Source organism: Siphateles boraxobius, unplaced genomic scaffold, assembly GCF_051911475.1.
Source record: "Siphateles boraxobius isolate OS27281-9 unplaced genomic scaffold, OSU_SipBor_1 9, whole genome shotgun sequence".
Classification (NCBI taxonomy): domain Eukaryota; kingdom Metazoa; phylum Chordata; class Actinopteri; order Cypriniformes; family Leuciscidae; genus Siphateles; species Siphateles boraxobius.
Genome location: NW_027509219.1, coordinates 21,847,501 through 21,866,062, shown reverse-complemented (window position 1 = coordinate 21,866,062; position 18,562 = coordinate 21,847,501). Strand labels below are relative to the sequence as shown.

Below are 18,562 nucleotides of genomic sequence, written 5' to 3'. Positions count from 1 at the left end.
TTGCATGTGCAGCTGGATTGGTTGCTGATGAAGAAACAATGAAAGATTCTTGTAATACTAATTCGTTGCACAGCTATCGACATATAGAATCATTTCGATCTTCAAAGTACCAATTTATAGAGACCAAACATGGTATATGTGAGGTTACATTGACCGTTGGTTCTATCATAAAAATACACAATCTCCAAAAAATAATAGAATTAAAAGACGCTACACAAGACATGAAATCATTCACACAATGTTCTGGGATGCATGTTCATTTCTAGATATGTTAGTGCAGGAAAGTCTGTTCTAAGGTCTGTTTCTGTCTTTCCTATGGCCTCTTGACCACATTTTTAACAGCAATAAAGTCAATAGTCATGGTTCTTGCCCTAGTTGGGGGGATGGGACCATAGATCCCAGAGTGAGTTTTGAAGATTATTTTTTTAAATGTAACAAATAATTGTGTCTGATTTGTCTCAGACGTTACAACTATATACAGTGCCGGTCAGAATTATTTGCCACCTCTACCTGAACAAGATGTCCAGATGAAACAAAAAAAATGCTTTTTTGGCAGAAAACACTTAATATGGGTTTGGTTCATACCGGGATAAAAAAGTACCACATGTGTAAAATGAAATACTGTGCTGTATCTTTAATGATATGGGCCTGGGCCTAATTTTCTGCCAGAGGTCCTGGACATCTTGTTCAGATACATGGCATCATGGATTCGATCAAATACCAAAAGATAAAAAATCAAAACCTGACAATCTCTGCTAGAAATCTTATAACAGATTTCCAACAGGAGAGGGATCCAAAAACAAAAATCAAAATCAAAACAAAAATGGGTCACTGAGCACAAAACCATGCATCTGCAATGGCCATCCCAGTCCCCAGACCTGAACTCTATTGAAAATGAGTGGGCTGAACTGAAGAGCAGAAGCGGCAACATAGATCTTGGAATCTGAAGAATCTGGAGAGATTCTGTATGGAGGAATGGTCTCTGAATCTTGCCAGGTGTTTCCAAACTCATCAGGCCTTATAGGAGAAGACTCAGAGCTGTTATCTTAAAAAGGAGGTTGCAAAAAGTATTTAATAAAAGGTGGCAAATAATTGTTCCCAATGTTTTTTGGAGAAAAACATTTATTTCATAATGTGATTTTCCCCCTCCAATTTCAATTATTTTACTTCAATAAAAGGTTAGATTTTTGCATTTAAAAAAAATAAAATATATATATATCAAAAGGATAAACAATACAGATTTATTTTTTACAGCAGTCTTTGATCATATTTACCAAGGGGGCAAATAATTCTGACCAGCACTGTATCTGGTTTGATCTAAAAAAAGTATTGTACGGCAGATGGAAAAAGATGGATAAACATAGATAAATAAGCTAAATAAAAAGATAACCATGCAAATGGAAATAAGAACACATTGTATGTGAACAGCCTCTTACATGCTCCAGATATACAGTGTACCTATACATGGATGCTTGGATGTGCGTGTATTTGGCAGGTCCTGTGCTTTTATTCATTGCTCTTTGCTGGATGATGGTGCTGGGCCATTGGCATAAGTGCGCATCAAGGGTGCATATCATAAACTGCAAAGGGGGCACTCATAAGCACCCTTCTGAAACCTAAAAACAACAAATGGGACACTCAATGGTCTTGTGGACTTAACGGACATGTACTCGCGGCAACCATTGTAAGTACACAAGACCGTAAGTGCATATGAAGTGTGTCATTTTAGACGGCTATACCAAACACATTCCCCTAACCCTTTCCATGGTGTGCAGGCAAAGCAGGAGTAATTCAGTGATTAAGACTGGTTATCTATTTATTATTTATAATTGTTATTATCTCTGTAACAGGAATTCAGACCCCAGAGCTTGTCTTTTCCTGGTTTTCTATAATTACAATTTCTCTGTGTTGTTCAGGCATTAATGCAGTGAGTGCAATCCTGTGGACTTCACACAGGCTCCCCTGGGCTTTAACTGTTGCCCATGGATGCACTGCCTGCTCTATAAAAACCAATTAAAATAATTATACCGACTCCCATGCTGGCAGAAAATGTGCCCTTTTAACACTTATTAGTGGCATTATATATAATGGTAAAAATGTTTTGTTAAGAGATATTTGGCCTCTGTTAAACCTTACTGAAATTCCTTCTTTTCATTTTTGAATGTATTTTACATGAAATAAATAATTCTTCGAAAATTAAATTGAATTATTTTAGATAAAAAGTATTGCCTAATTTACTTATACAAAGAACCTAGTAGTTTGATTTGTCTTTTCTCATAGTGGGATCAGCATGGCTCATCCAAAGGGGGAAAAAAAGGTGCATGATGTTCCTGTTAAGGAAGACGATGTACAGTATTTGAGTGCATTCTGGATAGATTAGAGGTGACGTGTGAAAAGTCCATCCGACCAGCAGGGGCTAGGCTTGTGCTGCTGTGTGATTGTGTGTGTATGTTGAAATGCGGTACACTTTCCCGCTCTCAAGAAACTGTAAGTAGGTCATACAAGAGAAGAGCTGCTCTCTTCATCGCTACCGAGGCCCAAAGAGGCAATCATCAAAAACACGTCCCTAACCATATCCTGCAGTCTTATAACTAATAGCAATGTCTACTCAAACTCACTGTCGTGATTTCATCGACAATGTCCAGGGTGATCAAATGGTTGGCTGACTGTCAGAACAAACACAAAATCTCTCACCATTTGATCACCCTTGGCCATCACATTGGAAAAAAGCTTGCAAAGTTTGAAGGAATTGAAGTCTGTAATTGTGGCCATGACAATTGTCAGGGTACTTATAATTACACACATACAAACGCTCAGGGTCAGAAAGGACTAAGATCTTGCAATGATTAAAAAATACTGCCATTAACCTCACTTATTTCAGATGGTGAGCTGATCAATTTGTAACATGGATTTAAGATGTTTTTAATTTAATTTGTTGATTACATGCATTTAATCCTTTAGCAGACGCTCTTATCCAAAATGGCTAAAGACTCAGCAGCTCGGGTAGAGATGGGCTGGTCATTCCACTAGCTTGGAACAGTCAGGGTAAAGGTCTGTGAAAGTGATTTTGTGCCTCTTTGGGATGGAACCACAAGGCGCCATTCACTTGCAGAACGCAAGTTTCTGAATGACACGTAGATCTGAAGTAATGAGTTTAGGTATAGGGGTGCAGAGCCAGTGTTTATTTTGTAGGCAAACATCAGTGCCTTGAATTTGATGCACGCAGCAATTGGCAACCTGTGGAATTTTTTGAGGAGAGGTGTGACATGTGCTCCCTTCGGCTTGTTAAAGACAATTCTTGATGCAGCATTCTGGATTACTTGCAGAGGTCTAAGAGTGCATGCTGGAAGGCCTGCCAAAAGAGCATTACAATAGTCCAGTCTGGGTAGAACAAGAGCTTGGACAAGGAGTTGTGTACCATGCTCCGATAGGAAGGGCCTGATCTTCCTAATGTTGTATAGTTCAAATCTGCAGGACTGTGAAGTTCAACTGATCATCAATCACAACTCCAAGGTTCCTGGCTGTCCTGGATGAAGTGTCTTTGCAAGGTTTACATCCAGCAAGAAATGTCTTTCCGGCAAGCCGAGATACGAGCAGCTACCGACAGTTTAAGTTGGAAAGTTTAATTTTCAGGTCTATACTCAAAGAGTGAATAAATGTTTTCACGAAAAGTGTTTACGAAAAGTGAGATAACATACTCCTAATATAGGGTTTTTCTTGTGGTTGCCCTTTTAGATCCAGCTATATCCCCTTAATCTTGTCACATTTTTAATATATTAGTTACTTGGACTATTGTGTTTATGTAGGGAGCTGTTCATGAAAACTGTTTGTTTTTTGGGATGGAAGGGATGACTCTGCCATCGAAGGAGTAGAGAAGCCATGTAACAATTAGACATTCGACCCTTATTAGTAGCACTTGCCTTTTTTTTAATTATTAGTAGTAGTAGCAGCACTTATCATATCAAATTTCGGCTGGTGAAAATTATCGGCCTAAAATGGCATTTTTGTTTTTGGCTGAAAAAGAGAAAAGGCCGAAAGCCGAAAATAATTCGCAAAAAAAACCCTGGCAAAATCCGCTAAAAAACCTGCCAAGATGAAATTTCTCTGGACTTGTTTCTGTTTGCAATAGCCTTACTGTGCTGTAACATGGTGTATAGCCGTGTGGGCAACTCTTGTTCAATGATCCACTCCCTGGTATCTGCTCACATGCTCTGATAATAATAGCTTTGTTGGACTACCTACTTTATTTTGATAATAGGTCAAAAAATAAATCTGTTAAATCTGATTCTGCTACATAGAACTGAATGAAGAATAATATATTGATATTTAATATTATTTTAATTAATATAGGCATATTTTCTGTCCAATTTTTGTGTTACTTCATAACAGTGTGGTTATTTTATTTTATTGGCTTAAATTCAATAATTTAATGATTCTGAATTAAAAATTAATTAAAAAGTTTAATAATAATAATACAATTATACAGAAAAACTCATTTAAAATAAGAAATTAATCAAATAAATAAAGTCTTTTGGTTTCGTTTTTTCGGTCAAGTGCATCCAGGATTTTCGGTTTCAGCCCAGAATTCTCATTTCGGTGCATCCCTACTGTCACTTATTGATGACAACATACCCTTGGGCGGCAGGCACAGCAGATTCCACCATAGTCGTTGCCTGTGTTGCATAGCATGGATGTGAATTTGGGGGTGGAGGCATCAAGATAGGGGTGTGATCCTTTTGGGTAGGAACGTGTTTGTTTTGGTGATTTCCAATATCAGTCTAACGGTTGTGTGCTTTATTCCAGGCTGCATCACAAGTCAGATTGTGAATTGCTACCATTACGAATTTTTAAGAACAAAGAAAATTAAGAACAGTTAGGACACGGTTTGGAAATCCAGGGATGGAGAAGCCATTGGTCATTGGCTCTCCATTATAAAATATAATTAATAATAATAACAATAATATTTTAAGAGTGTTGGCACTGGCACATGGGAACACTATGCAATCGAACAGCAATCCCTCACAGCTGTTACCCAATTTCTCTAATCTAAGAGCGCCCCCTGCAGTCAAGTTACTCTACTTTACAAAAATGGAAGACTAATGTTTTGGTGTAATAAAAATGAAATCTCTTTCATTCCCACATTGCTAAGTATATATATTTTTAATATTTTTATGCATTGTTATGGTTATGTTATTTTACCCAAATACAATGCATGAAATACCTTTTCATTTTTAAATATCTACTGGTATCAAACATGCTCTGTGCAGGGACAGACAAATGATTATTGAGTACTTTTTAATTTAAAGAACTGTATAAATGCAACAGCATCACTGTCAGCTGCTGATAATTGGTGATACTAAAGATATTAAAGATGAGTCATACCTCTTTGACAAGGGCGTGTATGTGTTTATTTTTGGAGCGTCGTGCTAAAAATACAGTCGATTATAACTGGCTGTCGCACAGGGAGATGGTTGGACTGTTATTGCTCAGAGGCAGCCTGGAGTCTATGGTCTCCTGAGTTGTCATGGAGACCATTGTATTTTGCCTCTCCCGTGATTGGTCTGCCGGGTTGAGCAAGTATATGCTATTTCTGTCTTTTTCAACACCTTCAGCCTGCTGTCTTTCTCTGCCTCCTCACTCAAACATGAGTGTTCTTGTTTCACTCCTATTGTTATCTTTCCCAATCCGTTAATCCTTTCAGTGACAGTATTAAGCCCACCAAGCGTCTTTCTATGCGTCTCGCTAATGTTCTATTGATTCACTGATGTCGCGATCCAATGTAAGCTGCTGTACTGGTTGTCCACAAACAAAGGGAGGAAGACTCATGTCAGTGAACTAAGAACCAGATCAAGTCATGCATCACTGCGATCGCAGATCCAGATCGGCCAACAACATCTCCATGCCCCTGTGGCTGTGTTTTCTCTTGAGCAAAAAGTTACAAAATCTCAAATGAAAGGGGTCTCAAGTGTCTGAATGCGTTGCCTTGCAAGCCGCAGTCTCTCAGGGCTGATCTCCCAATGCTCTGTTTACATAGACATAAAACAGCAGTAGAGCTAGAACAGTTCATCCTCTAAGCTTAGCTGAAATTAAATATATTATTGTCATAAATGTTTGTTTTCCTCTTAAAAAAAATTCACAGCACTTGTGTTGTAATAACTAAATGTGTGTGGTGTCTTGTGCTAGAATTCTTGAGACTATATTGTCTTATTGCAAGTCCTACAGTCCTGTTCATCGTTCTATCAATTATTCATAAGGGTTTTATTATTATTTCTTCTCTGGGTGAGTTTTACTCTCACAGAAAGAGAATGTTCAGTCCAGCTGTTTAGTTTGTTTCGGAATTTCTAATGAGTTTTTAGATGAGCATTTTTGATTTGATTTTTGATTTAGTAAACATTACTGGAAACGATTGTCATGTTTAGTTCTACAACATAAATTACGTACAGTCACACCTCAAACGTGAACTTTGAAGTTGCTACATTCGGTGTAATTCATTGCTAAAATGAAGTACTGTAATCTAATTACTTTTGAAAAAATAAGGGATTCTATAGTTTAATTACACTTCTGATGTTATTTAACTTCTTAAATGTTATTTAACTGATAGGATTTAACTTCTGATGCATTAAATCCTATATAGACTATAAATAATTCTATATTAAACAATAGTGGATTAATCATCAAAATTGTACATCTAATGTTAAAATGTATGATTTTAATGTAATATTCCCCCTTTAAATACTTTAGTCAGTTCAAGAATAATGTATGCAATTTTTTATTATTTATTTGAAAGAATTAAAGTAATTAGTACAGTAATCTGTAATAATCTAATTACACTGTTGAAGATGTAACTAGTAACTAATTAATTACTTTTTAAAAAGGATGTCAGTTTTTGTGCATTCTCAAATCATTTGTAGTCCTTATGTATATTATTTATATATATATATATATATACAGTATATATATATATATAGATATATATAATTTTTTAAACAGTTTTTACACAAACATACCTCAAAAGTATACAAAAATATACCTCAAGCATTAATTTTGAGACTATTGTGTGTAATATTTGCTGTAGAGCAATTTGTTTTTTCAATTAAGGTTAACTTAACTTAAGTGTGGTCACGCAAATTGTGATATCCAGTAATTCCGATGGGAGTCAGTCCGCAATTTCCACATGCAGATTTTACAACTAAAGTTGGTCTCGTGGATTCGCAAGCTGCTTGATTTGAAAGTAACTTCTTTGTGAGCTGTGCTTCGTACAGTGCTACGCTATTGACAATAGACAATGTACCAATGTGACTAACTTAAGTCTTGAAAAGGCAAGAAGAAGTAGATCAGAGTGCAATATGTAAGGAATAATTGGTGACGGGCTCTTGAATTATTCAAAATATAATTCAATGGCCCGTAACCAATTAGTCCGCTTATATGGTTATTACACATCAAAACATTGTTCAGGTGATGTCTTTAAAGATATTTGTCAGGTTTTTGCCCTTATATATATATATATATATATATATATATATATATATATATATATATTACCTGAGTTTGTGCGTCTCAACTAATAGCGAAACTGTAAGTTTACCTGCTCCAAAAACAGGGCCGTTATTACCTCACAAGTGAGAAATGCAGTAGTGGTTTTAACATTAAGTGACATGGCACAGAAGCCAAAGACACATGTTGCTATGCTTAGTGACAGATCCGGTGGCACATCCGGTCTTCAATGCCATGTCCCAGTGGATAGTGGCATGTGCCGCTGAGGAGCTGACATTGTCGGGTAACACTGACTGTGACACTGAGTCGCGGAACGTCTCCGAATGACCTCCGAAGTGACTCACAGATGAGTTGAGCAGCTATACTGACGTAATTGTGAGTCAAAATCCTAAATAAATAGACTAATTAATGACATTTTAAAAGCATTAAAGTTGGTAATTCTTTTTTCAAACATGTTGTCAGTTTGTGGCACATCTGCATTTCAGTGGCATGTGCCACTGTAAAACCAGTGCTATTGTATGTTGTTTATCACACAAAGTCAGAAACTGCCCATTCTAGGAAGGATGCGAAATAAATCTATAATGGGTCACCAATTGGCATGTGCCAGTGGATAGTGGAATGTTTCACTAAAACTTGTGACGTGCCAATGGATTGCGTCATGTGCATTGTTGTTGAAAAATTTGTGAAATCCAAAACTTCAGTGTGAGTTAGATTTCAGTGCATTCTTGTGAATTTTTAAAGCATATACTAGCAATTAGGCATGGTTTATCTGATGCTAATAAGAGAATAATGATGCATCAGAAATGTGTTTATTTCCTAACTGCAGTTTGTCCGCTTTACTGAAATAAATAAATGTGTCATTCATTATTTCAGTAAGATATCTACATATGCGATGTGAGATTTTTGTCCAGTGGGACAGAGATTTTTGTCCAATATATTTATACAGTATCTTGTTTCCTAGATGATTCCTGTGCATCCTAAAAAGATGCAATGCTGTACAGTATCGATTCTAGCACAAAAAGGTATATGGAATCTCTTACAGTAACACAGCGTTCAGGTAAATATTGCTGCAAAGTTGCTGTGACTCACATGCGGTTAAGTTTTGTTTGCCATAAATTTGCTGCACATTAATTGCAAGTTTGCCACAAAAAATTGGACAAATCCAACTAGTGAAATTTAAAGGGGTGGTAAAACACGATTTCACTTTTCTAACTTTAGCTTGTGTGTAATGTTGCTGTTTGAGCATAAACAACATCTGCAAAGTTACAGCGTTTAAAAAGTTTAAAAAAATCAATTTCTAAGGACTACAGCAAACGACCGGTTTTGGACTACACGACATTCCATGGGATATGCTGACGTCATCATATCCCATTATTTACATAAACCCCTCCTCTGAGATTACTTAATAACTGGGGCGAGGCCATTTTATATTGCTGTTTTGGAGACGAGTTGTCGCAATGCCGTCGAATCCCTGCTGTTATTTTCATCAGGATTGCAGGTCCGCTTTGTTCAGCCTTTCTAGGGACGAGGGAGTTATAGGGATCAATGGTTAAAATGTATTTTTAACTTGGTCCCTCATAATTATGACCCAAATCTCGCTCTCTGTGCTGCACATATTACGGAGGAAAGCTTCCACAATCGTGGCGAGTTCAATGCAGGATTCGCACAACGGCTTGTCCTGAAAGATGGAGCAGTTCCACCTTTAAGAACAGAAGCTTTTGTTTACGGGCCACAACCTGTAAGTATGATTTATTTTTCGTCGATGAGTTTTCCTGTAATAGTTTGTATTGTTAATTGTACGTTTTAGCAAGGAAGTAAACAAATTACAACGCTGTTTGGTTCTGCTGGTTTGTTAAATGCTCATTCATACTTAACGTTTTCCGACAAACACCTAACGTTACAAACTTTTTTTTTAATCTCAACAGCGAACTTGGAATTAGTGTCAATTATTCTTTGATTAGAGCTTTTATGTTTATCTAAATGCTTGTTTATCTACAGGCATGCTAAACATGGTGCTGTGTTTGATTTGGCAGCTGATGTTTAGTGTTCGTTTTGGGTTAATAGTTCTGTCGACAGATATTTATCTACAATCGTTCTAAAAATACAGAAGTAACGGTGGCATACAGTCAGAAATGATCACTATAGATCCGCTGTCTTTGGTCAAAAAAATCCCTTTGAGGACGATTATATGAAATTATTTTTTATGAAGCTTATTTTTTTGTAATTCTATAATAAGTAGTACAATTAAATAACAGCATATCTAAAAAGTAATGAGAGAACAACAAAAAACAAACCTTTCTGAAACGTCGTTTAACAGCCGTTCTTGAAAAGGTTCTGCTCGATCATCTTCACTAACATTCTCTGGGTCCAATTGACGCCATACACCAAAGCGCAAACTTCCATTAGAGGTAAGGGGCGTGACGTTTCCGGGAGACGTGCACTAGTCGGTTAGCGAATCACAACACACTGGGCCAGCTAACCAATCTGAGCCCATTGCGTAGTTTTGAGGGACTGGCTTCACAGAACCAGGAAACCATCAGACCGTTTTTACAAGGATGTACAGAGCAGTGTAGAATAAAGGTAAAATATATGAAAAATAATGCAATTTTTTAAAAACGAAGCATGAACACATGTTACAGTGCACCCCACAAACACAATCAAGCCTTCGAAAAAATGTGTTTTACCACCCCTTTAAAGACACCAATTAATATGTCATTACATCCTGAAGTGCTGGACTGGGGAAATGTGTAGATATTTAAAATGTAACTTTTTTGAAACTGTATTTTGCATGATTTTTTATTTAAATATTGTATATTTTTGTCTCTAATTAAAGGGGTGGTTGATTATGATTTCACTTTTCTAACATTATTTAGTGTGTAATGTTGCTGTTTGAGCATAAACAACATCTGCAAAGTTACGACGCTCAAAGTTCAAAGGAAAGGGAGATATTTTCTTTAATAGAAATCACATTTTAAGGACTACAGCAAACGGCTGGTTGGGACTACACAAGCTTCCTCCCGAGCTAGTGACATCACAAACCCTAAAATGTACATAAACCCCGCCTCTGGGAACACGCTAGCAGTGTTGAGAAGAGAAAGAGTTGTTGTAGTAGAGCTCAAGCTGTCGCATCTGTCTTTTCACATTTATTGCAATAGCATGTCACTCTGTAGGCATCTTACTACAGTTCTCACACTAGCGATATAAAGATTACACACCCTTCACCATACCTAGAGATTGGCATGGTTTTATTTCAGTTAGCCTAATTTGATTTGCATTGAGAGATGATCTTATGGAAAGTACCCCATGCCAATCTCGAGGTATGGTGAAGGGTGTGTGATGATGAACATTTAATGAACTTTTATTTATTTGCGATACATTATTCATTCACTAAGAAAATTGGTGTCCTTAAAGGTTGGATTTTTTCTCATTTTTTAAATTAAGGCGTTAAGATCAATTTCCAAAAGATGATTTGTTATTCCTCTTTTCAGTCAACTTTAGCATAGGCGTGTTCACTTATGCTAAGCACTGTACATAAATTCATCAACTAACCATTCAGAAACGTCCTGTTGCATTCTACATGTTGTCACTTCTTGAGTCTCTCCATCATTGTCCGACTTCGGTTTGAACATAGAAGGCAGATCAGTTTCTGACATTATAGTGCGTGTCTGCAAACTACCTGCTAACATACAAGCTCTTGAAGTGCGCCCTCTGTTCCGGGAGCAGCAGCTCATTTGCTTTTATAGGGACACACACAAAACAACACGTTTTTGCTCACCCTCAAAAAGGGACAATCTTAACATGCTATAAAAAATTATCTGTGGGGTATTTCGAGCTGAAAACTTCACATACACACTCTGGAGACATCAGAGACTTATTTTACATCTTGTAAAAAGGGGCATTATAACACCTCGTTAACATGTAATTTATTTAGCTTTTTTACTTTCAGCGTTTTTTGTGATTTACTTTTTTCTCTTCTTTTTTCCCCTTAATCCTTGTGTAAAATTTCCATTTGAATTTTTTATTTATTTCTTTACTTTTGAATCTCTGTAGACACCTGTCGTCTTCCAAAGTCTCATAGCTTTGTAATCATTTTCTGTGTGTTCCAGGTGCCACCAAAATGACAAAACTGCTGATATTTTCTCGTAGTCCCTTTGTGCCTTGGAAGACTTTGCAACCTCAAACAAACAATAATCAGGGTCTCATGAGAGGGATTTTAATGGATTGGACACAGAGATCAACCCAGGCCTAACTGGAAGAGATTGAAGGAGAAAAAACGAGTGTGTTTTCTTGCAACAACCCCCATGGATCCCAAGAACCTGACGTGACCCGTCCCGCATCTCATTTGTGCGAACGTATGCGCCTTTGAGCCTGTGGACTGACGCCGTGGGAACGGGAGGGCACTAGGACCTGGTGATGCGAGGAAGGTAGCCTGCCTGCCTGCATCCCTGTCTCCTCTCCATTCTGCTCTGCAGTTGCCCTGTGCGTGTGTGTGGGAGAGCACATGTTTATGTGTGTTTGTGTGGATGTGTGTGTGTTAGAAGAGGGGTAAGAGTGGGTTTCGCACGGCGCCGCCTAAAGAGACGGCGCTTTTTGTTATCTTTCTGTCTTCTCAGAAGCGTGAACATCAGCCTGACCACCTGGACCAGCCGCCTGCCTGAAGCATCGCTGACGGGGGAGGGGGCGATCTCTCTCTCTCTCTCTCTATATATATCTCTCTTTCTCTCTCTCTCTCTCCCTCTCTCTCTCTCTCTCTCTCTCTCTCTCTCTCTCTCTCTCTCTCTCTCTCTCTGTGTGTTTGTGTGAATGTGTGTGTGTACATGCGTGTGGGTGGGTGAAAGGGTGAGGGGCGGAGAGATGAAAGGGCCAGGTGAGGAGGGGTGTTGGGTACCTCTCTCTCTCTAGCTTTCTCGCTCTCTCTCTCCCCCTCTTTTTATCTCTCTCTCACTGTCGTGCGACACTAACCCTGGAAGCTGAAGAGGAGATCCTTGCTGCTGGACCTCTCCACTACAGGTACGTTCTCCTCATCTACATCATGTAGAGCCACGGTTCCTTTAGCTCTGCACCTCCACACCGATGCCTGTTTAAACTTGTGCATTGTGGATGACATGCATATGTTGTAGTATTTCTAGACCGACAAGTTGGAAATGGTTTTTAAGATCTCAGTCTTGCAGTTAGACTATTCTCAGGTCTTGCTCTGTAGGCTTTAGGCTCCATCACCAGGCTTGTATTCATGTTTGTTTCCTTTCGTAGGAATCTAAACCAGCGGTGGCCTTGAATGACGGTGTTGACATACATGACATATGTGTAATATAGCACTGAATCAGCTCACCTCGGGGGATTATGGGAACTGTTTGGTAGCAGACAATAAATTCTGCACTCATGGGTGTGATAGTGGATTGTTTAGGTGATGACAGCAAACATCATGTTTATAAGTTGTAAAGTGCCAGCATTGGTCACCCTGAGGGGTAAAGAAGAAGAAGAAGAATAAGAAGAAGAAGGGAGGGGGAAAACACAAGGTTTCTGAACAACAGAGCTAGTTTTCATCGCAGTAAGTACTGAGTCATGTGCATATTACGGGGTCATATGTTTCTCAGTTGGCAGTCCCTGAGATTGTTAGTTGCTCGCTGATTCTTGTCTCACAAAGTGCAGGAGGGTTCACAGAAAGTCGACCATTTTAAAATCCATTTGCGGTTCCTACAGCTTCATCTCGGCCCTGCAGATCATGCATTTAAGTACATGAATGCTAATCTCAATCCTTTCCTATAGAAAGCACAGGTGCTTTAGGGCTTTATGACCCACACTGTCCTTTTTAAAATCCTATACACAACCCAACAAATGTATGAAATACACTAAACACTGAACTGTGTGTTTATGTTTCTCATCATGTGCATGGGCATTAGCATCACTGACTGATGATAGCATAGAAAAGTAATTTTCATGTTGATTATTTACAGTATGCCATGACATGGGTAATGTATATTTAGGTTTCTAGATAACAGATCTTGACCCAACGGTTGATTATTTCTCTGTACTACTTATTATGGAGCTGTAGTGATCGTATAATAATCGTAAAAAACAAAGCTTGTCAGATAATCTAAAAATATGGTAGGGACATCTAAATTAACTACTTTTATGAAACAAATATGACTAGCTATACTAATGAAGGTGACTTTTTAAGGTCCATATGTAGAAATGGCTCCTTAAAGATGAATTGTGCACCACTACCGTAAACAAAATGGCAAAAGGAATTTATGTTCACATTAAAAGTGCAGTTTATTTTATTTTTTTTATTTTACTTTTGTTCAGCAAGGACACATTCAATTGTTCAAAAGTGACAGTAAAGGCATTTATGATGTTAAAAAATATTTATATTTGAAATAAAGTTTGCCATCACAGGAATACAGTAAATTAAGTTTAAAAATATATTAAAATAGAAACAAAATATTTCAAATTATTATTGTTTTTACTGTGTTTTGGATCAAATAATCTGCAGTCTTGGTGAGCATTCAAGACTTCTTTCAAAAACATAAAAAAATCTTACCGACCCCAAACTTTTGAATAGTAGTGCAAATATGTTAATATGACTACAATTAGTCTTAGCATTGTGCACTTGCTCAGAAGACAGAAATGATGTTCCATGTGTGTTAATCGCTTTGTGTCATGACCAGTATTCTTGGTCAGACAAAGGAAGACAATAGCTCAACTACTCAAAAATCTGCTGTACATAAATGTAGTCCATGTTGAGAAAAAGAGACTCACAATGTTTACATCTTTCAGTGAATCCAGTCTACCAATGGATTACTTGTTTCTGCACATTTAACTGTGAAAGAAAGAAGTGATTTATCAACAAATTACACACTTTATGGTAATATCGTCTCATATTTTAAAAGTTGTGGATTGCCTAGCACAAAAGAAATCCTGCCCTAGTATACTATATTCTGGCCTAGTTATGTAATAATCACAGGTTTAATCCCAGGAAGTTATCTGGAAAGTTACTGAATTCACCAATCACTATTTTGTCCATTCATATGAAAGTGCTTTTCCATATTTTTATAGCATTTGTTGAAGTATTTTTTTTAGTATTTAGTCTATGGATGACAGTCTGTGGATTAGTGTGGTTTTCACTTAAAGAGTGAAAATTTTGAAGTTATTTACACACCCTCGTGTTTTTCAAAACCTGTATGACTTTTTCTTCTTTGGAACTCGAAGACATTTTGAAAATGTCTTAGTATTTTTTAAAATCTAAACTATGAAAGTCAATGACAAAACTATTAGACAAAAACAGTTGAAACATTCTTCAAGATATTTTCTTTTGTGTTCCACAGAAGAAAGAAAGAAGAAGAGGAGAAGGCTAAAAAGTTATCTCTATAATCATCATAATCAAGCTCATCATAGTCATGTGAATAAAACCACAAACTACAGTTGCATTACCTTCCAGGTACAGAATAGCCCCTTCCCTTCACTACTAAAAATCAGTTAACCATGAGATCATTGTGGTCACAAGCCTTGGGCAGAAAACAAAGTCTCTATGCTTACAGAGATGTCCTAAACCAACAGTTTATAGCTGAATTAGATATTCTTTTGAGCTCTTGTCATAACACTGACCAAATTGTGTCACAAGGGAGAGTTTGTGCCCTCCGGGAAAAATTAGATGGATTGATGCTGTGGAAAAACAAAGCTGGTCCAGTGTTTTTACAGTAAAATATGATATCGTAAAGTTGAGAAATGATGCATGTGAGGTAGTGTGCAAGGTGAGGTTATGACCATAAACACAGACCACATGATTGCAAACAGTTGAAAGAAATCGAAAGGGTGTGATTTATGAATGTTTGTGTGAATCAGACATTAAATACATTTAGTGTTGGGTATAAACAAAAAATGCATCACTGATTACTGATTCACAAGTTCTTGTTTCAGTTTTGAATTCAATTCAGTTTGATTTGATTCTGATTCATTTGGCCATATTTCAGTTATAATTTCCATTCTGCTTACATATGAATGTATGATAAAACAATAACTTGCAATGGTAACTTATTTTTGATTTAGTTACTGCTCGGATGGATTCAGACTAATTAAAACAGTAACCCCAGTTTGTTATTCTTTTTAAATGATTCATTAAAAGGACTGGCTCTTAAAGAGTCATTTGTTTGTAAATAGAACTACATTAGTTGTGCTGTATGTTTTTTGATTCACTAAATCAAAAGAGTTCATGGATTGTGTTCTTTTTTTTCCAGCTCAATAAAAAGACACGTTTTCTTGCCATTATTTCACTGTACACATCCTTTTTATCTTACCACATTCAATTCTAACCTCAAACTTGAGTTAATTATGATTTGTTATGTTGTAGTGGCAATATTAGGATTTGAAGAATGCATATCAAATTGGCTTATTCCTCAAAAGTTGCTTGATGATATTATTGTCTCTTTCCACAGTTCCATCATGTCTCATTTAGAGCTGTTGGATATTAAGCGCGATGGAGCTCCAGGGACTTCAGAGGTGAATATTTGAAGATGAAACTGGACGTTGCGACACTAATCTGCCCCAACTCCAGAGTCTGACCTCTACCAGCATGCCATAACGCAGACAGAACCTCATTATTGAACGGTACTGCTGGATCCCACTCTTCAGCAGGGGAGGATGGGTGATAGTCCCATGAAAATCACCTCCGCCCACAATCCTTATTCCATCCTCTCATGGAGCATACAACCACCTACAACGCACTGTGGAACATCACCCACGCCACCTCTTGGCGTCCGAACGCAACCCAGCCTAACGTCTCAGGACTGAGTGTGCCCAGAGATGGACACCTCCTCCAGACGCTCGCCCTGTGCACCATGCTCCTGATGGACATACTGGCTATAGTTGGCAACTTAGCCATCATCACCGTTATTGCCAGGACGCCGCGACTTCGCAAATTCGTGTTTGTCTTCCATCTCTGCCTGGTGGATCTCATCGCGGCCCTGGTGTTAATGCCTCTGGGTATGCTGTCAGGTCAGGGCTTTTTCAACAAGGCTATGTGTCAGGGTTACCTGTGTCTAAGCGTGGGACTGATCAGTGCTGCTATCCTCAGTATCTCAGCCATCAACGTCGAGAGATACTACTACGTCGTTCATCCCATGCGCTATGAGGTGAAAATGACCATGGGCCTGGTGGTTTCGGTATTGATTGGAATATGGATTAAAGCCATCCTCATGTCCGCATTCCCTTTACTCGGCTGGGCGCTTGAAAGAGAGGAGATGGGACCGGCACTGGGGAACATTATGGGAAAAATTGCTGAACCAAAGAGCTGTTCGCTCCACTGGATGGATGGAGGGCCCCAACGGCTGGTGTTCATTGTCCTTTTTACGCTCATGTACTTCCTGTGTCCAGTGCTTATCATCTTTGTGGTGTACTGCAACATGTTTAAGGTGGCCAGGGTGGCCGCCATGCAGCAAGGCCCAGTCCCCACATGGATGGAGACTCCTCGGCCACGCTCTGAATCTCTGAGCAGCCGCTCGAGCATGGCGGCCAGCCTCAGTGGAGCTCGAACCACCCCTCAGAGGACTTTCAGTGGGGGCAAGGCTGCGGTGGTCCTAGTCGCTGTAGGAGGTCAGTTTCTTGGGTGCTGGCTGCCTTATTTCTCCTTCCACCTGTACTGCGCCGTCATGCCGTCCTCTCTCGAATCACTCGTACGCATGGCCCAGCTTGAGGACGTGTTCACCTGGATTGGGTACTTCTGCTTCACCTCCAACCCTTTTTTCTACGGCTGTCTGAATCGACAGATCAGGGAAGAGCTGGCTAGAAACCTGGCCTACGTTTTCAAGTGGGGACGTCCCGGTGAGGAAGAGCAGCTGCCCAGTCGAGAGGCTTCTATCGAGGAGAACTTTCTCCAGTTTCTTCAGGGCACAGGTTGCAATATGCGGCCAAGAAATTCCCAAAGCATCTCCATCCCTCAACAGGAAGAGGACAATCCTCTCTCTACCGAGCTCCACAGGCCGTCTGTCGACTTCCACATTCCTGGCCAGATCATGGAGGAGACCTCGGAATTCATTGAGCACCAACACATGAATGATCTTATTATATCAGACAATTGTATCAAGACTAAAGCAGAACTGCAAGGTTGATGTTTTCAGACGTGAAATCTTTATTTAATGTATCATATATTGTTGCTATGGTTTACCATTTAATCTTTTTTATACTCTGTCCAAGAATTTGTACATAGCTTGTTTTAAATTTTTGGTTGGGAGATTTCTGTCATATTTAAAGCATCTTTTTTCTTTTCAGGAGAGATGTTGGACTGATAAAATCACCTCATTCCAGCACATTACAGCTAGACAGAAACGTATTTACATAGATTCAGCAACATTTGTCCAAACAATGTAACATGGAAGCAACATTGTGATGTGGAATCTGTATTCAAAAAGTGGTATGAACCGCAAGTGGTTGATGTTACAATTTTTTAAGGCTCCTAATGTTAATTCAGACAACAAATAAGTGTAAAATTGGTTAATAATTCAGAATTGTAACAACAAAATTTGGAGCATGCACTGATATTGAACCAAGGTTGTTTGTGTGGTGGGTAGATTCTAATTCTTTAGTTGCCATAGAGTTATGGCCGTCCGCAATGTCATATTTAAATAAATAAAAAATTCTTTCCTCAAAAATGAATTAAAAAAACCATTGAAACACATATAATCTGTGGTAGTGGTGGTGGTGGTATGTACAAGGACTTTCATTGTTCAAAAGTTTGGGGATGGTACGATTTAAAAAAAAAATGTTTTTGAAGGAAATCTCATACTCACCAAAGCTCACTTATTTGATTTTTTAATTAGATTTAAAAATAATAATAATAATATTGTGAAATAATATTACAATTACAGTTAAATTTTTGATTTGGTACTCAAGAAACATTTCTTATAAATATCAATGTTGAAAACAGTTGTGCTGCCTAATATTTTTGTGGAAACCATGATATGGTTTTTGGGACTCCTTGTTGAATATAAAGTTCAAAATAACAATTTTTTATGCTTTTGTAACATGAATGTCTTTACTGTCACTTTTTTATCAATTTAATGTGTCCTTGCTGAAT

The 18,562-nt window shown here is 38.1% G+C and overlaps 1 protein-coding gene across 2 annotated transcripts in view; it reads left to right on the top strand.

Moving 5' to 3' along the window:
- gpr61 (G protein-coupled receptor 61) overlaps window positions 1-18,168 on the top strand; it is a 28,509-nt gene extending 10,341 nt beyond the window's left edge. The window contains exons 2-4 of one of the 2 annotated variants that reach the window (XM_077224126.1): window positions 11,601-11,973; window positions 12,108-12,504; window positions 15,927-18,168. In XM_077224126.1, coding sequence (XP_077080241.1) covers window positions 16,188-17,597 — 1,410 coding nt within the window. In that variant the 5' untranslated portion in view covers window positions 11,601-11,973; window positions 12,108-12,504; window positions 15,927-16,187 and the 3' untranslated portion in view covers window positions 17,598-18,168. Of the gene's footprint in view, window positions 1-11,600; window positions 12,505-15,926 lie in introns of both variants that reach the window. The other variant, XM_077224124.1, reaches the window with a different exon arrangement.
- Window positions 18,169-18,562: the final 394 nt, after the last annotated feature.